This window comes from Passer domesticus, chromosome 13, assembly GCF_036417665.1.
Source record: "Passer domesticus isolate bPasDom1 chromosome 13, bPasDom1.hap1, whole genome shotgun sequence".
NCBI classification, from domain to species: Eukaryota; Metazoa; Chordata; class Aves; order Passeriformes; family Passeridae; genus Passer; species Passer domesticus.
The window spans coordinates 3,265,559-3,287,176 of record NC_087486.1 but is presented as its reverse complement, the minus strand read 5'-3'; the positions used below and the strand labels follow the sequence as shown (position 1 = coordinate 3,287,176).

The 21,618-nt window shown below is 60.6% G+C and overlaps 5 protein-coding genes across 11 annotated transcripts in view; 2 read left to right on the top strand and 3 right to left on the bottom strand.

The window, feature by feature from the left end:
• Positions 1–10,254, top strand: part of NSD1 (nuclear receptor binding SET domain protein 1) — a 60,982-nt gene extending 50,728 nt beyond the window's left edge. For all 5 annotated transcript variants that reach the window (XM_064387873.1, XM_064387871.1, XM_064387872.1 and 2 more), the window contains exon 23: positions 1,526–10,254. In XM_064387873.1, coding sequence (XP_064243943.1) covers positions 1,526–3,879 — 2,354 coding nt within the window. In that variant the 3' untranslated portion in view covers positions 3,880–10,254. The remainder of the gene's footprint in view (positions 1–1,525) is intronic.
• A 73-nt stretch (positions 10,255–10,327) lies between these two features.
• On the bottom strand, positions 10,328–12,845 carry RAB24 (RAB24, member RAS oncogene family). 2 transcript variants are annotated; one of them, XM_064387876.1, is made up of 8 exons: positions 12,657–12,845; positions 12,300–12,368; positions 12,131–12,209; positions 11,924–11,991; positions 11,729–11,828; positions 11,348–11,398; positions 11,188–11,250; positions 10,328–10,808 (listed from the first exon to the last, which is right to left on the bottom strand). In XM_064387876.1, the coding sequence occupies exons 1-8, from the start codon at positions 12,771–12,773 to the stop codon at positions 10,672–10,674; spliced, it is 684 nt and encodes a 227-aa protein (XP_064243946.1). In that variant the 5' UTR covers positions 12,774–12,845; the 3' UTR covers positions 10,328–10,671. The 2 variants fall into 2 exon arrangements, with proteins under 2 accessions (XP_064243946.1, XP_064243947.1); XM_064387877.1 differs by having other exon boundaries at positions 10,328–10,736; positions 12,657–12,842.
• A 36-nt stretch (positions 12,846–12,881) lies between these two features.
• On the top strand, positions 12,882–14,722 carry PRELID1 (PRELI domain containing 1). Its single transcript, XM_064387878.1, has 5 exons — positions 12,882–13,062; positions 13,246–13,471; positions 13,540–13,653; positions 13,984–14,062; positions 14,455–14,722. The coding sequence occupies exons 1-5, from the start codon at positions 12,971–12,973 to the stop codon at positions 14,589–14,591; spliced, it is 648 nt and encodes a 215-aa protein (XP_064243948.1). The 5' UTR covers positions 12,882–12,970; the 3' UTR covers positions 14,592–14,722.
• MXD3 (MAX dimerization protein 3) lies at positions 13,724–16,218 on the bottom strand. Of its 2 annotated transcripts, none has more exons than XM_064387879.1 (5): positions 16,050–16,218; positions 15,945–15,974; positions 15,732–15,846; positions 15,479–15,644; positions 13,724–14,426 (listed from the first exon to the last, which is right to left on the bottom strand). In XM_064387879.1, exons 1-5 carry the CDS (start codon positions 16,205–16,207, stop codon positions 14,305–14,307), a joined length of 591 nt encoding a protein of 196 aa, XP_064243949.1. In that variant the 5' UTR covers positions 16,208–16,218; the 3' UTR covers positions 13,724–14,304. The 2 variants fall into 2 exon arrangements, with proteins under 2 accessions (XP_064243949.1, XP_064243950.1); XM_064387880.1 differs by lacking the exon at positions 13,724–14,426 and adding an exon at positions 14,816–15,402.
• Positions 16,219–16,592: 374 nt separating this feature from the next.
• On the bottom strand, positions 16,593–21,445 carry LOC135280031 (lateral signaling target protein 2 homolog). The gene is made up of 12 exons (XM_064387742.1): positions 20,129–21,445; positions 19,530–19,670; positions 19,320–19,457; positions 19,025–19,227; positions 18,854–18,943; positions 18,655–18,744; positions 18,441–18,542; positions 17,919–18,361; positions 17,729–17,842; positions 17,486–17,584; positions 17,236–17,348; positions 16,593–17,157 (listed from the first exon to the last, which is right to left on the bottom strand). Exons 1-12 carry the CDS (start codon positions 20,519–20,521, stop codon positions 17,026–17,028), a joined length of 2,058 nt encoding a protein of 685 aa, XP_064243812.1. The 5' UTR covers positions 20,522–21,445; the 3' UTR covers positions 16,593–17,025.
• Positions 21,446–21,618: the final 173 nt, after the last annotated feature.

The following is a 21,618-nucleotide window of genomic DNA, read 5'->3' as shown; positions in this document are numbered from 1 at the left end:
TGGGCTGTCCCTGGAGAGGGTGCTTATTCATTAGACCTTTTTATCCTGTCAAAGACCATTAGAGTGGTTTGAAAGGATTTATCCTTTCTGTAACAAAGGAGCAGGTTTTGACTTTTTTTTATTTTCCATCTGTACAAATGACCTCTATAAGAATGGTCCCAGGGTCTTGGCAGTGCTGTGTGGCTCTCTGGGATGCTGCTGGTGCAGGGGGAGCAGTGACAGCCTGTGCTGCAGCACCATGAGCCAGGAACAGGGGAGACCATGGGAAGTGTTAAACATCCTCACTTGGAAAAAAACGCTGAAAAATTGGAAAAGACACATAAAAGCAGAGTGCATATTTTGAGACTGGAACAGAAGACTTGGACTGGCTTCAAAGGAGGGGAAAAACTTACTACGTGTTGCCTTCAACCCCAGGGGAGAAGCAGCATGAGAGAGGGGAGTGGAGAGCTGCTGTTGCACAAGTGCAGGGAGCAATGCCCACAGCTGCTCAGTGCTGTGCTGCAGGAACCAGCCTCCCTGGAAAGGGGCTGGTAGCCACAGGTCTGTGGGCTTGGTTCGGGCAGGCTGGGAGGTGCTCTGGCCTGGCTGGTGTCCGTGTTTGCCCTCTGGCTCAGAGCTCTGTGTCAGGGCTGCTCTGCGAGGAGCTGCTCCCCACAGCAAGGCAGGAGCAGGAGAGATTGGGAGTGTGGAGTGCTGGGAGAGCACAGAGGCAGGAGGTGTGTTTGGAAAAACATCTGTGCTCATCCTGTGGTCAGGGGCTCGGCGTGTACCTGGTTGTGTCCACGAACTGGAAGCGCTTGGTAGAGCCAGACACAGCCTTGGCTGAGGGAGCAGGAGGCTGAGCCAGTGAGGTGATCTATGAGTGAGAAAAGCAGCAGTCTCTGAAGTGTAATGTTGTGTTTTGCCTGCTGGTGGTGTTGGTATTGATGGTCAGTAGGTTCACTGTGAAGATGGAGCTGCTGGGGGAGCAGCTTTGCTTTATCGTGGCCATACATGGCCAGAGGTTAAGGATGTGCCTTTGGGTTCAGAGACAATAGAAACTTAGCCCTTGTGATCACTGCTCTCTTACTTCTTCTTTCTAAAAAACAGGAAGGGAGGTTTCTGACCTAGAATTAAAGGATGAATCTGACATGTTAGCTTAAAAAGTCCTTTGGGTGTTGTGCCCAGATAACCACTGCTGTTTTTTATGAAAATCAGAGCTACAGAGATGTGCAAACTGGGGGTGTCTGCTCCTCTCTAGACACTTCTTTTGGTTAGTGCTGTGCAGGAGCCAGATGGGCTTTTGGTCTGAGCTGATGTGGCTTGTGTTTTTCATGATTATCATTGCCCTTGCTGCTTCTGAGGATGCAGATTGGTGTTAATTGCCTGTTGAGCTAAGGCAGAAACTGAAGAGGACATGTAGAATTGTATGTGGATATTACAAGAGTGTTCTCCCTTTCCCCTGAACTCCCTTTGCAGCAGGCCTTTGTCTCTTGCCCTTGTCCCACTCCTAAGGTGTGTCTTTTCTCCCGTGTCCGTGCTGCAGGAAAGTGGGAGTGCCCGTGGCATCAGTGTGACGTGTGTGGTAAGGAAGCAGCTTCGTTCTGCGAGATGTGCCCCAGGTCCTTCTGCAAGCAGCACCGGGAAGGAATGCTCTTCATCTCCAAGCTGGATGGACGATTGTGCTGCACAGAGCATGATCCCTGTGGGCCTCACCCTCTAGAGCCAGGAGAAATTCGTGAGTATGCACCTCCCATAGAAGGCCTGACTAACGGTGAGGACACCCAGCCACCAGAGCAGCTGCCTGCAGAAACAGAGGCAGACACAGACCTGAGTGTTCAGCCCCTGGACAGCCTACCTCAGTCTGTGGCCCTCAGACTGCAGTCACCAGAAAAGCCCCCTGCTACCCTAGCGCTGAGGCTGCCTTCTTCAGACAAGCCCCCCACCACCCTTGCCCTGAGGTTGCAGCCATCAAACAAGCCCCCCACCACCCTGGCCCTCAGGCTACCTTCACCAGACAAACCACCTGCCACCCTGGCTCTGAGACTGCCACCGTCAAACAAACCCCCCGCCACCTTGTCACTGAGGCTGAAGCCATCCAACAAACCCTCCACCACCCTCTCGCTGCGGCTTCAGCCTTCGGACAAACCTCCCACCACCCTGTCGCTCCGCCTGCAGCCATCGGACAAGCCCCAGGCTGCCCTGTCCCTGAGGCTGCAGTCAGAGAAGCAGCCCATCATCGTAGCGCTGCGGCCTCAGCAGCCCGACAAACCTCCCAGCAACGCGGTGCTCTGGCCGCTGGACGAGTCCTCCAGCGACGCCTCGCAGCCTCAGCTGCCGAGCAAATCTCCCCCAGGATCACCTCAGTCCCCGCTGGATGAGTCACTTGTTACTGCTGCTGACCTGCAGCTCCAGCTGGCAGATGAGACTCCTGATGCCCCCGAGGTGTTGGAGTTATCGGACAAGTCCCTCATTGACAGCAGGGCGCAGCAGCCCGAGCTGCTGGATGAGTTCCCCGTGAAATGCCTGCATCCTCCGCTGTCTGACAGACTCCTCGCCTCGGTGGGGATGCTGCAGTCCCAGCCAGAGGATGAGCCTCCTGAGGCCGACCAGCTCCAGCCGCTGGACGACTCCTCTGCCCAGAGTCCGCAGCCGCTGGCTGTGCAAGAGGCTTCCAGCTCTGTGGTGCCACAGGTCCCAGCGTTGGAGATGGATTCCAGTCCTGAGGTGCTGTGGTCTGTTTCCGTTGAAAAAGTCCCAGACTCCCCAGTCTCACGGGTCCTGCCCTCAGAGAAGGCTCCTGGATCAGCAGTACCACAATCCCTGCCTCTAGAAAAGGCTTCCTTCTCTGGGACAGTGCGGGTCCCAGACACAGAGAAGTCTCCCAGCTCTGGGTCACCCCATCCCCTGCCTCCAGAGAAGGCTGCTGATTCGGGTATGCCTCAGCTCCTGCCCACAGAGAAGGCTCCCAGCTCAGGGTTGCCATGGTCCCTGTCTCCGGAGAAGGCCCCTGGCTCCCGGTCACCACAGGTCGTGCCCACAGAGAAGGGTCTCAGCTCAGGGGCCCTTCGGATCCCGCTCACACAGAAGTCTCTCTCCCCCGGGGTGCTGCGACCCCTTCCTGCAGAGAAGGCTGCTGACTCCGGGGCCCTGCGGGTTTTTCCTTTGGAAAAGGCTCTCAGCTCTGGGGTGTCTCGGCCTCAGCTCTTGGAGAGGCCTCTCACTCTTACAGCCCCTGTATCCTGGCCTCAGGCATCGGATAAGCTGGCTCCTGCTGTGGCTCCTCGGCCTCAAGCCTTGGACAAGCCTCTAGCTGCATCAGCTCCCAGGCTGTTGCTGTCGGAGAAGGCGCTGCGTCCCGTCGACCAGAACGCTCAGCTCAAGGAGAGAGGAGCCCCAGCCATGGAGCCGAGTCCCCAGCAGAAAGAGAGGACCATGTTAGCTGGAGAGCAAATCTCTTGGTCTGCTGGGAAGGTGGTGACACAGGTTGGACAAGTACCTTGGCCTACAGAGAAACTACAGACGCACGAGCAAAGCCACTGGTCCAGCACGAAAACCCTGACGCCTGCGGAGCAGCCTTCCCGGACAGCAGAGAAACTCCCAGAGCCAACCCTTCAGCCCAGCTGGGAAGTGGCCTCAGCCCCCTCGGAGCAGACCCCGTGGACATCAGAGAGATTGTGTGCATTCGAGCAGACCCCTCGGCCAGCCAGGGAAGCGCCGGTGCCCCCGGAGCAGATGGAGTGGCTTGTCACGAACGTTCAGACAATTGATCAGATTACTTGGCTGAGTGGAAAAGCACAGACTCCTCGGGGGCAGGACCCTTTGCCTGAACAAAACACAGCGCTAGCCCGTAACCAGGATTCTGTCTGTCGTGAGTTGGCTGACTCAGAGCCAAAGTGAGGTTGGTGAATATGGGAGGCAGGTTTCAGTCGTTTAATGTTTAGGGAGGGGGAATCTTTGTTTTGTTTTTTTTATTCACTTCCCTGAGCCCAGCCCCTAACCCATGCACATCCCATCCATATTCTCTTGTGACGTGAGCAAGGACATTCTCTTAAATCTGAGTCTGGCCCAGCCAAAGGGAGAGAGCATCCGTGACCTTTTCCTCTTCCTTTTACAAATGGTAAAGCTGAAATAAAGAGTCCACTCTGGATAAAAATCTCCAATTCCATTGAAATGGTCACATTACTGATCCAGCGTGTTCAAGCTCCAGGTTTGATTTGTAGGTGGGTTCCTAGGCACAGCCAGGGCCTTGCTCTTGTTACTGCATTTAAAGAAAATGGATCAGTCAGGCTGCCCTGGCACTGGAGATGTTTCAGGGATCACGTGGTGAGCAGTCAGGTGTATGTCCTTGCAGACTCCAGAAGCAGGGAAGGGATTTTATGTCACCTGCCCAGGTCTCTGTCCCTGCAGGGCGTTGCTTTACGAGGTTTGTCCATGTGTTTACTGGGACATGCTGTGTGTGTGGTTTGCTCAAGGACAGGGATCGTCTACAGTGAGATGGGAGAGGAGCTCCTGCACTCGCTCTGTGCAGTTTTCTTCAGCAATAGGCAGTATCCATTCAGGCTCCTTTTTTACAGAGCTGTGACTGGCCAGGCCCAAGAAGCAGGAAATCTGGAGGAAGTCGGGGAAAAGAGAGATCTTGGAAGAAGTCATCTGGGAGTTTTTCCATTCTTGTGTCTTAATCCTTTAGCACAGGACGCGCGGAGTGTCTTCCTGCACTTGACAACGTAGTGACCCATAAGGAGCAATAGCAGAGCAGAGTGGGTTCCTGGAGGTGCTGAGCACTGCCCTGCCAGGGGGACAGTGCTCCCTTTCAAATTTCCATCCAGTCTCTTCTAGACCTCTGTTGTCAGCGTGAGCCAGCGGACTGACAGTCCCTTCTCCCTTTGCCTCAGATGTGTTCAGAACGCGTTCCCATCACACCTGGTGTTGCCAGCAGCAAGCCAAGCCTGTCCTGCTCACTGCTCAGAGGCAAGGGTGCCGTAGCTGGATCGGGACCCATCTCAACACCTTCCCCTTGTGTAGCTTCTGGCTTAACCCTTCTACAACCAAAGGAGACTTGAATTAACTGGACTGTGTTGGTGTGCATGTGTGTGTGCGCGTGTGCGTCCATCCAACTGAATTGTAGTTCTCACACTGGAACACGGTGGGCTCCAGCAGCTGCCTGGCTTTCTTTTCTTCTCTTCTCCCTTTTACAGTGAAGGCGATGTTTAGTACCTGGTGGTCATCGGGCTGGTGTCCAGACTAGGCCTGCTGCAAGCCGTTCACTCGAGCGTTGAGGCAGGAGTTGGTTTGGCTGTGGTGCTCGTGGGGCAGGCAGTAGAGTCCAGGGACCTGCAGCATCTTGTGACCACCGGCACCCTCGCAGGCAGGAGGAGGACAGACCTCCTTTGGTGGCACTGCCTGGCCTGGATAGGGTTGGTGTCCTGCCGAGGAAACGCTGCTGACCAGCTTTTTTCCCACTCTCACAACACGTTACCTCTGTAATTAGCTGAGCTCCACCAGTCTGGGGCCACAGCCTCGGATCTCCGTGCCGCCGCCAGACCCTTGCGCAGCTCCAGTGTGTGTATCCTTCTTCTCCTTCCAGGCAGATCCACAGGCCCCTCCCCAGGAAGGGAGAGTTCAGCCCCATGCTGACCTCCTTCCTCCGACGTGGGAGCAGGTCCTTGTTCCCACCTGGCTTGCAAGTGCCTGCTGCTCCCAGAGCAGACGGTCTTGAGCTTTGCAGTTTTCTATGAAGGGAGGCAGACACCTGTACCAAGACAAATCCTGATTCTCCTTTCCTGATGTGTGCACCCTGAGACAACGTCCTGCTGTAGAGGCCGGGTGTGCTGGGCACAAGGGGACATCACCAGTGCTATCCCTCCTCTAGTCCAAATCATTTCAGATCCTTTGTAGAATAGCTCACAACTTGCAAAAGCTTTATGGCTTATGGAAACTTTCTTGTTTAATGTTTTGTTTTTTTTTTCCGGGAAGACTGGCAGGTCAGTTCCTGCTTGCTGCTGAAACTAGGGAAATGCAAGCAGCTTGCATTTCTGCGTGACTCCTCCACAAAGGGAATCAGGACAACTCAGACCCATTGAGAGAGAAGATTACCTTAAGGGCATTCATTAAGGTTTTTTAAACAAAAATTTAAAAAAAAATTATGGCGTTCAGTATATTAAGTATTTATCATGTGTGAGAAGGAAAATAAATCTTGAATTTACATTTATAAGCCTTCCCATGAGCTGGACTTAGTCATGTAGATTGTGTAAGTAGGGTTTCCTCAGTGCCAGCACCCAGCTAGCTCCCACTGTAACCAGAGAGGTCTCTGCACTGCTCTGTCCACCTCTGCTTCGCATTGTCACGTGTTAACTAGTTACTTGTTTCATGAAAAAATAAACTGTGAATATTTTTGGTGCAGGCTTTTTTAAATCTGTAAAATGGAGAAGTTCTCAGTGAATTCTCACAAGAGCAGGTTTGAAAAAAATCACTTCTATAAATCGTGGGCTCACGTGGCAGGAGGAGGCTCATGGCAGCAGCCGCCTTTCATGCCAGCAGGTGCTTACCCAAAAGCTTGTTTGGAGCAGTGAATGTGGATTAAACCATTGCATGGCATTTTCCACAGCCTACTTTGCTGCAGCTGCTGTACCCTGTCTCTCTTCTTGTCTCCCTTTTCCACAAGGGTCCAGGTTTCTGGCTTCCTGTAGCTCTGTTGGGAAGTTGAGCTCAGCTTAGCTAGGAGGCTGCTTGGCTGGTGTTGAGGAACATCACTGAAGGAGGAAGGCAGGAAGCTGCTCTCCCCTCTTTGCTGTCACTGGAGCCTTGGCTGTGCTCCGTCAGATCAGGAGGGCTTTTCAGAGGGAGTAGAGGTGCTTTTGGGAGTCTCTGGGCTTTTCTGGGTCACCTAGACAAGGCCTGACCAGCTGTAGAGACCAGCAGCCCTGCCCTTGTCCAGCCTGCCATCATCAGGGAGCATGAACAGCTTCGGGCAGCAGAACCTTGTGAAGGAAATGTGGGCATTTCTGTACTCAAGGTGACTCACTGTGGTGGCAGCTGGCAGCGCTGCCTTGGAGGAGGAGAGGGACATGTCTGCCTTGAAGCATTTGGGTTTGTTTGTTGCCATTTGTTGCTGCCTTCAGAGTTCAGCCAGTTCGAATCACGAGGGATTTTAAAAGTAGAGGGTAGAGACAAAGTAACTCATGGCCCTGGCAGGCTCTGTGGGAGACACTGCTGCACCTCGTGGTGGGCTCAGACCTGTGCCACAGCTCCATGCCAAGGCTGTGGTGCTCTTGCTGTGTTGGAGGGATCCAGTCACCCGGTCACTTAGTCCTGGTCAGCCCTAATTGCACCCAAGGTGGTGAGGGGTGACTCCTGTGTTGATTCACCGGTGTGTGGAGCACTGTAGAAGCAGAATCAAGGGTGTCATTATCTCTGTCCCTTCCCTGGTGTCCCACGACAGCTCGCAGGAATTTTCCAGACTCATTCCTGGTAGGAGTGGCTCCCTCTTGCCATTTCTGAAGGGGATGCAGACTCTGCTCCTGTGTGAACACTTTGCTGCTCAGCATCCCTGCTGCCAGGATAACTGCTGTCCCTGCTCAGAGCAGTGGGCTGGGGCCAGCAGTGGCCTGTGGCCTCCACCCCACCAGAGGACACTTCAGTGGGCAGGAGAGTCCCAGGTGCCCTTTGGTGACAGAGGAGCTCTGATGAGGGGTAACAGCACGGTCAGGGGGTGAGGGTCGCAGAGGAGGAGCCACCACAGGCCGTGTGGGATGTGTGGGCAGGAGGGGAGCAGGCACAGGCCACTGTTCTGCATGGCCTGTCCCATTTTCCCCAGTGCCCACTGTCAGCCAGGGCTCTGGTGAATCTATCAGGAGAGTTATCACTGTAAGGAATAATCAACTCACCTACTGCACGTGTCCAGATTAGCTCATGGCAACTTGCTTTATTGCTGTTTTCCAGTTAAACTTTTCCTATTTAACAAAAAAAAAGCTCCACAGGAACCAGTCACTTCAATACACAAAGCATCTGGGTGGTACTGTGGGAGCACGTGTTAATTCAGGGTTAAACCCCTGCAGGCAGAGGCTCTGAAGGTGTGGCTGGTGTTAAAGTTCGGGAGATAAGAGAGATGATTGAATGTAAAGGACATTAAAGAGCTAAGGTGAGACAGTGCATTTTCTAGAAAAGCTTCAGCTTAGTTTCACAGGAAAAAAAAACGGAAGAGAAAGAAAAAGCAGCCCTAACTTGATGCTCTTGGCAGTGTGTTAGCCCTGAGCATGCTCTGGGTGTGCCCAGCTCGGATCTGGACACCACAGCCATCGTTGTGACAGGGCAGGGGGAGCTTGAGAAACCTCAGACCTTCAACACCTTCTGTTTATTTTTAATTTCAGCCTTAACTTCTGATTTTGCTTGATGTTTGGAGTATCCATAATTGTAACCTGCTTGTAATGTGCTTTGCCCTAAATTACTGATGAGGCTTTTGGCCTTTGCTAGCCAGTGAGTGTTAAAGCAAAGTGGCAAATCGTGCAGCTACTCTGAAAGTATGGGGGGATGCTGTGTTTGATCTCCCAGGCTTTGCCCTCGCTAATTACCCACCCTCCTGTGATAGTGATAACGCTGGTGGCAGCATTTGCAGCCGAGGCTGCTCCTCCTGCAGCAGCACAGCTGATGGGTGCTTGGGGCTCCCAGGGCCTGGGACACGGGACACTGGAGCTTGGGGACTGCTCTGCCACGTGCCTGGCTTCAGCAGGAGTCTCACCTGTGGGGTGGCAGTGCCCTTGCTTAGCAGGAGAGGGGAGGATGCAAGATTCCTGCTCCGGGTCCTACAAAAGTGATGTAAGCAAAGTTTGGTGCCGGGGGAACAGGACAGACTGTGTGAGCTCGGGCTGGAGGAGCAGCAGTGATGGACAGTCCCTACAGCACTGAATCTACCTCCTAGGGAAATCTGAGAAATGGCTGTTGCTATGGCCTATTTCAAGGTAAAGTTTTAATCATGTTTGCCCTTGGCAGAGCCCTTGGGCTATTGTGGTGCTATTGTAAACCCGTTGGCAGCTTAGCACAGTAGGGCTGGACTCACGGCTCCTGGCCCACGGGCTGGGGCTTCTTGGCCAGCTGATCCCATCCCCCTGGAGCTAGGGCCGGGCTTCAGCACGTGTGACTGAAACAGGACAAGGAGTGACTCGGTTCCTTCAGGTTATGGTGGTTTTGAGACTAAACCAGTGTGCCACTGAGCCCCGTGGGGAGCCCGTGGAGCCCCGTGAAGCAAGCAGGCATCTGCTACTGCATGTTCTTCGTGTCCGTTTGGTACTGAGCTGGTTTCAGTTTTTGTTTCTTTTTCTGATGTTTCCGAGTTGTTGACTTCAAGGAACTGGGTTTTGTGTATTTTTTTGTAGACACTGGGAACTTGTTAAAAGGAAAAGCAGCAAGCACCGGGAGGCTCAAGGTGGAGCAGGGCTGGAGCTGAGGGTGGCCCCGGCCGGCGTGGGTGGGAGGTGAGACGTGTTCCAGCAGCAGGGACAGGCAGGGAGTGGCTCTCCCTGCGAGGGGCCCTGGAAGCCTTTCAGCAGTGGCACTCCCAGCCTGTGTGTCCGTGGTGCTGAGCTCACTGCCCCACCAGCCTGCTCACCCCCAAGACACTGACCATGCTGGGCACGTGCCTCGCTGTTAATGTCCCCTGCCACCCTCCAGCACTGTGTGCTCCCAGCTGGCCGAGGGCCCTGGGGAGGGTGGCTGCCACTGCCCCTTCCTCACTGCCCGGGGACGTGGGGACTCACGGCAGCAGCATAACTTGTGCTGGAGCCATCAGTGAGAGGTTTGCTCGTGGGAAGAACCTCGGTGTGAGCAGCCCCACGCTGCCTTTGTCCCCTCTGAGGTCTGCTGCCCATGGGGTGGTGGTGAATGGGGGTCCCCCACAGGGTCCTGTTTTGTGGGCTCAGGCAGAGGGAAATACATCAGGAGTCAAGGATCCCAGCCAAGGCAGAGGCCAGAGCACTGCAGGGGGGACAAAGGGGTGCTCAGCCCTGGCCAGGAGTCGTCTGTCAGTTGTAAGAAGGAATGCCAGAGCAGGTGAGAGTAAACTACATATTTCCAGCATGTATATTATTTTTAGAAGAGGGAGAGGGGAGAGTCTTGGACCATTGATTACTTTCATTTTGCTCCCCTTAGACTGTTGGCTGTGTATGTGAAACTTATCATGAAAAGAGGGTTGCCCTGCCCAGGTGCTCCCAGAACATGTACTGTAATTCTTTGTATATAGAAGAAAAATTACTGTAAAGTAAAGTTTAACTTTACTCTCGATGTCCTCTTGTGGTTTGTCTTGCTGAGTGGGGGGAGGCAGGGAAGGGAGAGCCCTGACGGCCTCGCGCAGGGGTACGGCTCAGACCACAACGCGTTTTATTTACATTGTACACCTCGAGAGAAGACGCTTAAATAAATCCGCAAAGAATCGAGCATCTCTGAGAGAATAAGTTACTGGCCACCGCTGGGCCACCACAGCTCCCACAAACACCACAGGTGGCAGGGAGGGGGTCCCAGAGTGACAGTCCATGATTCCTGGCGCTGCACGGCAGCCCTGTGCCGCTCTGTGCCAGGAGAGCAGTCCGTAGGCAGTGCTGCACAGGCCCCAACAGCTAAAACACAGCAGGTAAAAAACCGGCAGTCCGGTGAGCGCCAGCTGCCCGTCCAGCAGCAGCAATTCCCTTTTGGCACAGGGGCTCAGTGGTGGCAGCAGCTGTAGAAGTAGGGACTGTTCCTCTGGCCCAGGTTGACACCCTTGTCCTCTGGAAGAGAGCAGGAGCGGCAGGCTGCTGGCACGTCCACGCCACCAAAGCTGCTGGTCCCAGGTGTGGGCCCTGGCAGGTACCAGGGGAGGGTTTGGTGCCCCGTGGAGAAGTGGCGAGGTGCAGGCTCATGGCACAGCTCACACAGCACGGCCCAGCCCGGGCAGGAGGCACAGCCAGGCTGAGCGTGCCTGGGCAGGGCTGCTGCAGAGCTGAGCCAGTCCTGCAGCCCAGCAAGACTCCTGGCTGCCAGAGGCCACCAAGAGCCAGCTGGGTGGATGTGCTGAGCCTGGCTGAGGGTGCTGTGATGGAACTCAGACTCTGTGAGACAACCCCTGGCACGGAGCCACAGCAGCCCCAAGGGAAGCACTGCCAGACCCCCAGAGCTCGTGCTCTGCACCCAGAGGCACAGAGAGGGGTGCCTGGGGAGGGACAGGTCCTGCCTACTCACCTGTCATCACCTGGAAGGCGGAGAAGTTGACATAGTCCTCAGCCACCTTTTGGAACAGCTCATCTGGGGCAGAGGAGGCATGGCAGGAGTGGGTGCCCCCTGCCAGGCAGAGCCCCCAGCCCTGCTCAGCCAGGACACGGCCCAGCAAGCAGCTACTCACCCACGCTCTGCCCCGTTTTACTGGAGGTCTCAAAGAGGTCTGCTTTGATCTCTGAAATGAGGGCCCAGGTTGGCACTTGCTGCAGGTTCAGCAGATACAGCTCCATGGGCATGTCTGCCCCCAGAGTCACCCCTGGGGCACAGCTGCTGACAGCGGGCTGGCAGGGGCACAGGGCAGGGCTCCCGGCCCCTTGGCCCAGCTGGCCACGTGCCTGCCCCTGTCAGGACACGCCGTGCCCAGGGAGGTGCCTGGCAGAGCCTCCCCATGCAGGGAGCCACGGCAAGGGCAGAGCTCCTGCTGTGGGCACGGCGGCTCAGCCCTCCCTCAGTGCCCACCCGCTCAGCGCTCCCCTGCCCCGGGCAGGGCCAGCACCGGCCGTACCGTCAGCATAGTCCTGCACGTCGTGGAAGTCAACGCCCCGCTTCCTCCTGTCCTCCTCCAGCAGGTCGCTCTTGGTGCCACACAGGTAGATCCGGCAGCCCTGCGGCAGGGAAAGGGTTGGCAGGGTGTGCCCACGTCCCCACCACCAGCCCCCTTGTCCCCTGGGGAGGCTTCAGAGCCCCCAGACCCCCGCACCTCCTCACAGTTCTGCAGCTCGTTCACCCAGAACTTGGCTCGCTGGAAACTGCCGCTGTCGGTGAGATCTGGGGAGAGCAACCGGGGTCTGCTGGCACTGCTCCTCAGTGCCCGACCCACCGGTGTCACCCACCGGTGTCACCAGCCCCCGGCGCGGGCCCTCTGCAGCCAGCGGCTCCTTCCCGTTCCCGTTCGGCGTGCCCTTACCGTAGCAGACCACGGCAGCCCGGGCTCCCCGGTAGTAGATGCGGCTCATGGCCTCGTAGCGCTCCGAGCCCGCCGTGTCCTGGGGGCGACAGGCGGGTCACAGCGCTCGGAGGCTGCCCGGGCTCCCTCACCGGGGGTGGCCAGGGCGCAGCCCCGGCCGCGCACTCACCCAGATGCCCAGGGTCACCGTCTGCTCGCCCACCGTCATCACCTTGGCCACAAAGGCGGCTCCGATCGTCTGCAAGCCAAGGAAGCGCGGTGGGAACCGGCCCGGGGATGCGGGGGCATCCAGCCCGGGGACGCGGCGGAAACCGGCGCAGGGACACGGCGGGATTCACCGCGGGGCGAGCGGAAAGAGGGCGAGGAAACGAGGGGACCGACCGCGGGGCGGGAGGGACGCGGGGGGACAAGGCGGGGGGCAGCACCCGGGGCCACGGCGCGGCATCGGGCAGGAGGCGGGGGCGCCGCGCCAGGGGCTCACCCGGGGAGGCGCGGGAGGCTCGGGGGGTGCCGGTGTGTCACTCACGTTCTGGTAGGGCCCGGCGCGGAAGCGGCCGTGGGCGCAGCGCTCCACGAGGCTGCTCTTGCCCACGCCCTCCTGCCCCAGCAGCACCACCTTGGCGTCCACCCGCCGCCCGCTCATCCTCGCGCCGCCGCCGCCGCGGGGCGGGGCCGCACCGGGCGGGGCGGGGCCGGAACCGGGCGGGGCGGGGCCGGAACCGGGCGGGGCGTGCCGGAAGTGCGCGGAGCGGGGCGGAAGCGCGCGGCGGGGCGGGGCGGGGCGGGGCGCGCGGGCCGCATGGCGGCCGCCCAGCAGGCGCGGGCCTGAGCGGCGGCCCCATGGGGAAGTACTGCGCCAGCCTGGGCGTCCTCAAGGGGCCCTGGGACCAGGTGTTCGCCGCCTTCTGGCAGCGCTACCCCAACCCCTACAGGTGCGCCCGCTCCCCGCGGGGCTCGGTGCCGCGCCGTGCCCAGCCCAGCCCCGTGCCCGGGGCTCCCCGGCGGGGATGGCTGTCCCGGTTCCTCCCTGCTTTAATCGCTCGGTTCCTGACGATGGCCAGCCCCGCGGGAGAGCTGGCGAGGAGCAGGGCGTGATGATTTCCTCCCCGTTTTAGCAAACATGTCCTGACCGAAGACATCGTGCACCGGGAGGTGACGCCGGACCACAAGCTGCTCTCTCGGCGGCTCCTGACCAAGACCAACCGCATGCCGCGCTGGGCAGAGCGCTTCTTCCCAGCCAACGTCGCCCACTCCGTCTACATCCTGGAGGACTCTATCGTGGACCCCAAGAACCGAACCATGACCACGTTCACCTGGAACATCAACCACGCTCGCCTCATGGTAGGTGCTGGGCCGGGCGGGGGCTGCAGGCACCCCGCGGTGCCCACGGCCGGGCTGTGCCTCTGCAGGTGGTGGAGGAGCGCTGCGAGTACCGGGTGAACCCCGAGAACAGCAACTGGACCGAGGTCAAGCGGGAAGCCTGGGTATCCTCCAGCCTATTCGGCGTCTCGCGGGCCATCCAGGTGAGCTCCAGCAGTGAAGCTGCTGCTCGCCCCTGCTCTACCCTTTCCTCGTGCTGGTTTTACACCCTTTCCCATTGTTCCCCCCCCATCCTCAGCACCCAGACCCATCACTGTGAAGGCCACTGTGATTTTTCAAGCAGTAAAGCTGCTGCCTGCCCCTGCTTTACCCTTTCCTCGTGCTGGTTTTACACCCTTTCCCATTGTTCCCCCCCATCCTCAGCACCCAGAACCATCACTGTGAAGGTCACTGTGATTTTTCAAGCCTAGGACAAAGCCCCAGGGGCTGTGTGTGTGACAGGGCTCGCACCTGCACTGACTTTTCTCTTGCAGGAGTTTGGTCTGGCCAGGTTCAAAAGCAACGTGACCAAGAGCACTAAGGGATTTGAATATGTGCTAGCAAAAATGCAAGGTGGGCACCAAGGGCAGGCTGGGGCTGACTGGGATGGGTCTCTTGGAGTTAGAGGTGGCACTGGGAACACTCCAGTGCCTGGGCAGGTTGTTGCTTGAACTAATCTGGCTGTGAAATCCTCACCCCTTGCCTTTGCCCTGTGTCTTGGCACAGCCTGCTCTTCCTGCGTGGATCAGGCCAGCAGTGATTGCAGGGCTGGGCAAGGGTGGAGAGCAGGCAGGAGGGGTGGAACACGGCCTCAGTCACGTGCCTGTGGTTCCCCTGTGGGACGTGCCCTGACGTGCTGGGGTCAGGAAGGCCGGGCTCATCTTCCTCATCTTCCTCCCTGCGTGGGGAAGTGCCTCGGTGGCAGGGCCGGTCCAGCCTGTGGGTTAACAGCTTCCATGTTGTAGGAGAAGCTCCATCCAAAACACTGGTGGAGACAGCCAAGGAAGCGACCGAGAAAGCCAAGGAAACAGCCCTGGCTGCCACGGAGAAAGCCAAGGACCTGGCGAGCAAGGCAGCCACCAAGAAGAAGCAGTACGTGTGAGGGGCCAGCTGCACCGGGACAGATAGGAGACTCCTTAGATTTTATATTTTTAAAGAAACTGTGTAAGTCTGACAATCAGCTGCTGCTTGACCCTTTCTGAGATGTAATTATCATTAAAGAATCTACTCCCACCTCTGATTTGGCTGAGGTTGGCCTGGCTGGAGCAGAGCCCAGCGCTGCTCTGCACTCTGGGGGTCCAGCCCTCTGCAGGGAAGACACAGGCCAGGGTTTTAGCAAGTGCCTTTACTATAAAAGTGTCGGGTCTGTACAAGAGAGCGGGGTGGCTGCAGGAGCATGAAGGCAGGTTGCTTAATGCACTCGTTTCCCCTTCCTGGCGCTCCAGGGGCAGGAGAGCCGTTCTGTAGTGGTGTCTGCAGTGGGCAGCACCGCCCCATGCCCACACCAGGCAGCCCCCAGACTGCCCGTGGGTGCACAGGGGGAGGCAGGAGAGCGTCCTCAGTGACAGCTGGGCCTTCTTCCAGCACCTCTTCAGTGCCTCGTGGTGCCCAGCAGGTGCCACAGCGCAGTGCCAGCCCCATGCACCCAGTGCCACAGCCAGTGCCACCCAGCTGTGGGGGTTAAGGCCGGATTCTTGTCCCCATCTGAGGCCCCTTAGCCTGGCAGCCGTGGCGAGGCTGGCCGGGCTGGGTTTCCAGCAGGGAGGAGGCAGGCAGGCAGTGCAGGGAGGGCGGCGGGCACCGTCAGGATGCGGGGCTGTGCGGGCTGGAGTAGCTGTGCTCCCTCCCGGTGCCAAAGCTGGGCAGCAGGTCCCCGCTGAGCACCACACCATCCACCTCTACCTCGGCATCCTCTGGGCACGGGGAAGGCCGGGTCAGACCCTTGGCTGCTTTCTCTCCCTCCCCACCCTCCTTCTCCCCCTTTCTTACCTTCCTCGGAGGGCTCGGAGAGCTGGGATGAGTCCAGGCTGTCAGCCCGGGCCCGTTCCCCATCCGTGGGCAGGAGCAGCGATTCCAGCCGCCGCTGCAGGCTCCGCTGCCGGTCCCGCAGCCGGTCCTTGGCCCTTCGTGCCCTCAGTTCCTGCTCCTCCAGCCTCTGTGGGGCCCGGTGAGCCGTGAGCGCGGGCAGAGCTGGGCGGCCCTGTTGCCACACAGGGACCGAGCGCTGCCACCGCCCCCTCACCTGGATGTGAAGCCGGGCACGGTGCAGGAGGCTCAGCGTGGTGGAACGGGTCGGCCCCACGCCCAGCGGTACCTGCTGCTTCAGCCGCTCCAGGCAGCAGCGCAGCTGGGCTCTCCTGCGGCCGGGCAGGCGGGCAACGACACGGGGCTCAGCCACGGCCAGGCACGGGCCCTACCCGCGCTGCCCCGCCGCTCTCCCCGCACACCCCCGTACCTGTGCTTCTCCAGCGCGTTGTGCACCGACCTGCGGAAGAGACCCGGGCGGTCAGCCCCGCCGCCGCCGTCCCCCTGCGCACCGACCCACTCGCGCACCGCTCACCTGACGCTGCCCGCGGCGCGGCGCGGCGGCGCGGGGCAGAGAGCGGCGTAGCCGTGCTCGGGGCCGGGCGGGGGCGGGGGCGGGTGCCGGGGCTGGCGGTGCTCCAGGAACTCGGCCGCCTGGAGCAGCACCTGGATGCTGCTGCCCGCGGGCTCCATGGCGGGAGGCGGCCGCGAGCCGCGCGCTCATTGGCCGCGGGGCGCCCCGCGCCGCTGACGTCACCGCGGCGGGCAAACAAATTCAGGCGGGAAAGCGCGTGCTTCAAATTTGAATCGGCGGGAGGGGACGGCGCGGGCCACGCCCACCCCCCGGCGTCAGGCCACGCCCCTGACGGGGTTTAAGCAATTGTGGCCTCGAGGCCACGCCTCCCCCCAGAAGGCCACGCCCCCGGGCCGTGTCCGCCCGAGCGGGAGCGCGCACGCGCAGCCGCCCCCGCCCCGCCGTGCCCGCGCGTGTCCCCACAGCGGCCGCGGCCACACGGCCCAAACTGACGCGTTTATCTCTTTATTAAAATCCACCGCGCGGAGGCGATAGGGAGGGAAGGGGAGCGCCGGGCCCCAGCTCCCGGCACGGCACGGCACGGCACGGGCGGCCCGGGGCACCCGCTGTCATGTGAGGGATGTTTGCACCCTCTCAGGCCAGGCCCCGGGGGGAGACTCTGCCCCGGGCCCAACAGCAGCCAAAGTTCACCTGGGAAAAAAAAAAACCAAAAACCACCACGAAGCACATTTCCAGCCGGGGGGCAGGCGCACGGCAGCAGCAGCAGCTCACCCACGGCGCCCCGGGAGCGGCGGTGCTGCGCCCGCCGTGGCTCCGTGTGGGGCCCTGCCCCGAGCATGAGGGAGCCCAGCCCGGGCCGGGGGTCCTGCCGCCGTGCCCGCCGAGCTCTGAGGGGAGTCCCGGGGCCGAGCGCTGCCCGGCAGCCCCCGAGCGGCCCCGGACGCCCAGCCGTGCCTCCTGCGCTGCAGAGCGGCTCTCAGTGGCCCCGGGCACAGCGGGACCTGGGCGGCAGGTGCGTGCTGTAGCAGTGGGTGCACACTCGTACGGGTTTGCTCGGGCCGTACAAGGGCAGCACGGCGGTGTTCGGTGAGCAGCGGGCACAGAAGATCTGCAGAGAGCACAGAGAGGGGCTGAGCAGAGCGGGTCCCTCGGGGAGCCCCAGGTGCCCCTGCCAGCCCCGCTGTACCTTCCCACAGCTGCGGCAGTGGTGCCGGCGGCGCAGCAGCGTGAAGGGCGAGCGGCAGGCAGAGCACTGGCTGCACGTGCTGTCCGGCACCCACTCGGGCAGGGGGCGGGCACCTGCTGGGCAAAACGCATCGGTAAAAGCCCCCCAGCCTGGCTCCCCTCACAGCCGGACCCCCCGAGGCAGGATGGGGCAGGATCAGCCCCAGGCTCACGCCCTGCCCCAGAGCCACGGCCCCTGGGCAGTGCCTCACCTGCCCTCCGGAGCCTGGCAGCCTCTGCAGGGCTGGAGCACAGCGGGCAGTCAGCCACGCGAGGAGCATCTGTCACACAGGAGTCACCATCTTTCTCTTCTGCGGGGACAAGGGTCGGGTCCAGCCAAGCTGGCACGACGGCCACGTTTTTCCCAAGCCTAGGGCTGTGGCCTTGTCTCACCAGGGATGGGCGATGGGCAGGGCAGAGAGGAGCAGTGCCACATGTCCCTGGGGATTACTCACTGCTGACACTCTGCTCCTCCGAGGGCTCCGCCTGCGAGCACACGATCTTGAAGACCGTTTTCAAGATGCTTCTCATGTCACTGGCAAAGTTGGTCTGCAGCTGATCAGCCACCCCTGCACCAGGAAGGTGGGGGGTCAGGGTGCTGGGGGGGTCAGGGAGCTGGGGGGTCGGCTTGGGGGGGTCACTCACCCGAGATGCAGACGAAGAGGGTGTGCAGCATGTCCTTGGTGCTGCTGTAGCGGGAGCGCAGCTCCGAGCAGCGGGCACCGGGGCTGGCATTGACCCCCAGCCCTGGGCCGCTCCCAAGGGGCTGGGGGCTGCGCAGGGGGGAGGTGACCACTGCGCCAGGGATGGCATCAGATATCCCTGTGCCAGTGGGCAGGGATTTGCCATCTTGGCCCTGTTCCCTGCCCACTGCACTGGGGGGTCCCAGTCGTGTCTGACAGGGGGGGAGTGGCTGGGTGGCATTAGGGACCTCCAGAGCACTGAAGGGAGCAGGGGGGTCCACACTGGGCACAGCTGCCCCCCAGGCTGGGGGGGCATCCGGGCTGCAGGGATCCTCCTGCTCGGCTGTGCACAGGCTCCTCTCCAGCAGGCAGAGCTCCTCTGCTGACAGCACCCACAGCAGGTCCCTGCGGTGAGGGGTTGGCATCAGCCCGTGTCAGGGCCCCACTGCTGCCCCACAGCCCCGCCATCGCCCCCACTGCACACCTGATCTTCTTCAGGAGGTTGTAGAAGGGGCTGAAGACCCGGGACATCTCCTCAGGGCTCCGCTCCAGGCTGAGGGGTCCCTCGGGGTAGATGAGGAGACCACTGTGAGGGAACAGAGCTCATGTCAGGGGCTGCCTGGGACCCCAGCTCCCCATGAGGAGAAGGGGCTGGCACAGGGCAGGGAACACAGCCCTTGTCCAGGGGCTGCACCCACCTGATGATGGCCAGGCGAGGGATGGTGAACATCAGCAGTGGTTCATAGCCATCAATCATCTCCTGGGTCAGGTAGCCCAGGTGCAGGGCTCTGGGGACACACAGACACCCTTCCAGTGGATCTGAGCCTCGGGATGCTGCCCATCCTTGTGGCTGGAGTCCCTGCAGCCCCCACCTGACACACAGTGCCCCTCACTCACCTCTCCACTGTCTCACAGAAGAGCACGATGATCTCCTGCTGCCTGTAGATCTCGTCAGGAGACTTCACTGCCACCAGCGAGGACACGTAGCTGGAGAGATGGGGACACTGTGAGGCCCCTACAGTCCTGGCACAGCCCGGCAGAGCCCAGCACCCTAACCCAGCCCCTTACCTCAGCTCAAACTCTGCAAACAGCCGGTCGAATTGGATGAGCACAGCCCGGACAGGCTCTGGGTAGGAGCTGGGCTGGCTCAGGCTTTGCTCCCGCAGCACTGTCCGGACCAGCTCCAGGCTGCACAGCAGGTTCCTGGCCTGGGGCCGCAGCTGTGCCCCGTCTGACTCCTCCATGTCCAGGAAGGTGCCAGCCAGGAGGCACTGCCGGGATAGGGAGTGTCAGCAGCCAGCACCCAGGGCAATGCCTCACCCAGGGTCAGCTCCCCGTGGGGTGTCCGTCACCCCGGGCTCACCTCGGCAGCAAACAGCATGTGGTTCCCCAAATTGTCCACCAAGAGCTCCTCGGGGAACTTGACCAGGTAGTCGCGGCTGTGCCGCTGCGTGGGGATGCACTCCTCCATGATGCGCTCCAGGACGGCCAGCAGGTGAGCCTGGGGACGGCAGGGGTGTCACCCGCGGCCTCGGGGGCACCGAGTCGCGGCGGGAGCCGGGCTGGCCCGTACCTGGCTGAGGTGCAGCTGGTTGAGGAGCACCAGGTACTGCTGCGGATCCAGCTCGGCATCCAGCCCGTTGATCTCGGCCACCACCCGTGTCACCCTCTCGTCGGCAAAGAAGAACTGGGAGAGCAGGCGTGGGTCGGAGCGCTGCGGGAAGGGCAGAGGGGTGATGAGGGGGCATCCCGCAGCCCCGTGTGCTGCTCCGGCGGGATCCCGAACCTCCCGCTCCCACAGTCGGATCCCACGGATCCACGAACACCTGTTCGGGCAGGTACGTGGGACCTCCCACGGCAGCTCTGGCTCCTCCCGGGGAGCGCCGCCCTCCCCACCCACCCGTGCCTCAGTTTCCCCGGGGGCAGAGCAGGATGAACAAGCTCAGCCGCATCCCGGCAGCTTTGGCACCGATCCGTGCGTGGCTGTAAACACCGGGAAAGTTCCTCCGGAGTCCCCCCGCTTCCTCCTCCCGCTCCACCACGAGGGACCCCGGCCGCCCCTGCGCTCCCGGGATCGCCGCAGCTCCTGGATCGCCCCGACGGGGCCGTCCCGGGGCTCCGCCGGTCCCGGGCGCGGGGAGGGCGGCCCGGTTCGACCCCCCCCGGTCTCACCTTGGGTCGGCGGAGCCATCGGCGGAGGGCAGCGGGCAGCATGGCGCGTCCCGCAGCTGTGCCGCCGCCCGGCTCCCCGCGCCCGCCGCTCGCCGACGGGGCGGGCCGGCACCGGGCACCGCCCGCGGGGCGGACCGGAGCGGTGTCCGCCCAGTCCCGGCACCGGGGCGACCCGTCCGCTCCTCGACGGACCGGTTCTCTGTGATGGGAAGGGTGAGGGCGCGTCTGCCGTGGGGCGGGATGGGTTTCACCGCCGGCTTTCCTTCCCGGTGTTGGTTCCCGTCTCAAATTCCCGACTGCATCCCCGGCTATCCTCCCCCGGTTCCTCTCTCCCCGCAGCCCAATAATCCGGGGACAGGGACACCCCAGCGCTTCCCAGAGCCCGCCGAGCATTCCCGGAGTGATGGGGAGCGCCGGGAGCGGGGTAATGCAGTGGGAGGGGGGTAAGTGGCCCCTCGGTGGGACAAAGAGGAACCGAGTGGCCACGAAGAGGTGCCGGGGGGTGCTCGGGGTGTTGGCCACAGCAAACCACCCCGGCTGTGCCAAAGGACGTGTTTGCTCCAGAGCTGGCACTGCTGGGCACAGGATGTGGGTGCCGATAATTCAGGTGGCTGAAAGCCTAATGGCGCGGATTCATGGGTAAAGAATCCGTGGAGGGTGGTTGAACAAACACGGCAGCGGCACGTCCTCGGCTTCAGAAAGTGCCTGAGTCATGGCAGGGCCCAGGTGCAGGCGTGGGACTGGCCCCGGTGCTGGGGCTCCCTGTGTACCCCACAGAGCCCGGCTCTGTCTTCAGCCGTGTCCTGCTTCCCCTGGATGGGGATCCCTGCAGCCCTGCTTGTCCCACAGGTCTGGGCACCACAATAAAAAAAGAATAAAACTGTTAGAGAGTGTCCAAAGGAGGCTGCAAAGAGTCTAGAGGGGAAGTCACATGAAAAGCTGCTGAAGTCCCTTGGTAGAGGAGACTGAGGAGAGACCTCATCATGGGCTGCAGCTTCCTCAGGAGGGGCAGCCGAGGGCAGCTCCAGTCTCTGCTCTCTGTGGGAGTAACAGGACCCGAGGGAATGGCTAGAGCTGTGTCAGGGGAGGTTTAGGTTGGATATTAGGAACAGGTTCTTTGCCCAGAGGGTGGACAGGCACTGAGGAAGCTCCCCAGGGAAGTGATCGTGACTCCAAGGCTGACAGAGCTCCAGGAGTGTATTTGGACAATGCTCTCAGGCACAGGGTGAGATTCTTGGGGTTCTCCTGTACAGGGCCAGGAATCACAGAATCATGGAGAAGTTTGGAAGTGACCTTAAAGACCATCTCGTTCCATCCCACTGCCACACACAGGGACACCTTCCACCATCCCAGGTCGCTCCAAACCCTGTCCAGCCTGGCCTTGAACACCTCCAGGGATGGGGCAGCCTCATCTTCTCTGGGCAGCCTGGGTGCCTCACCGCCCTTAGAGGCAAGACTTTTTTCCTAATATCTAATCAAATCCTGCTCTT

Coding starts and splice junctions, on each gene's coding strand:
- LOC135280031 (XM_064387742.1), bottom strand. CDS start 20,521: ATGCTCGGCGGGCTCTGGGAAGCGCTGGGGTGTCCCTGTCCCCGGATT. Junction 19,671..20,128: donor GATGGCTCCGCCGACCCAAG/GTGAGACCGGGG, acceptor CCCTTCCCGCAG/CGCTCCGACCCACGCCTGCT. Junction 17,843..17,918: donor CCTCTTCGTCTGCATCTCGG/GTGAGTGACCCC, acceptor TTCCTGGTGCAG/GGGTGGCTGATCAGCTGCAG.
- PRELID1 (XM_064387878.1), top strand. CDS start 12,971: ATGGGGAAGTACTGCGCCAGCCTGGGCGTCCTCAAGGGGCCCTGGGAC. Junction 13,063..13,245: donor CGCTACCCCAACCCCTACAG/GTGCGCCCGCTC, acceptor TCCCCGTTTTAG/CAAACATGTCCTGACCGAAG. Junction 13,472..13,539: donor TCAACCACGCTCGCCTCATG/GTAGGTGCTGGG, acceptor GTGCCTCTGCAG/GTGGTGGAGGAGCGCTGCGA.
- MXD3 (XM_064387879.1), bottom strand. CDS start 16,207: ATGGAGCCCGCGGGCAGCAGCATCCAGGTGCTGCTCCAGGCGGCCGAG. Junction 15,645..15,731: donor GTGCCCGGCTTCACATCCAG/GTGAGGGGGCGG, acceptor CGGGCCCCACAG/AGGCTGGAGGAGCAGGAACT. Junction 14,427..15,478: donor CTCCGAGCCCTCCGAGGAAG/GTAAGAAAGGGG, acceptor GTTAACCCACAG/GCTGGACCGGCCCTGCCACC.
- RAB24 (XM_064387876.1), bottom strand. CDS start 12,773: ATGAGCGGGCGGCGGGTGGACGCCAAGGTGGTGCTGCTGGGGCAGGAG. Junction 12,369..12,656: donor GCGCCGGGCCCTACCAGAAC/GTGAGTGACACA, acceptor CTTGGCTTGCAG/ACGATCGGAGCCGCCTTTGT. Junction 10,809..11,187: donor CGCCTTCCAGGTGATGACAG/GTGAGTAGGCAG, acceptor GGTACCTGCCAG/GGCCCACACCTGGGACCAGC.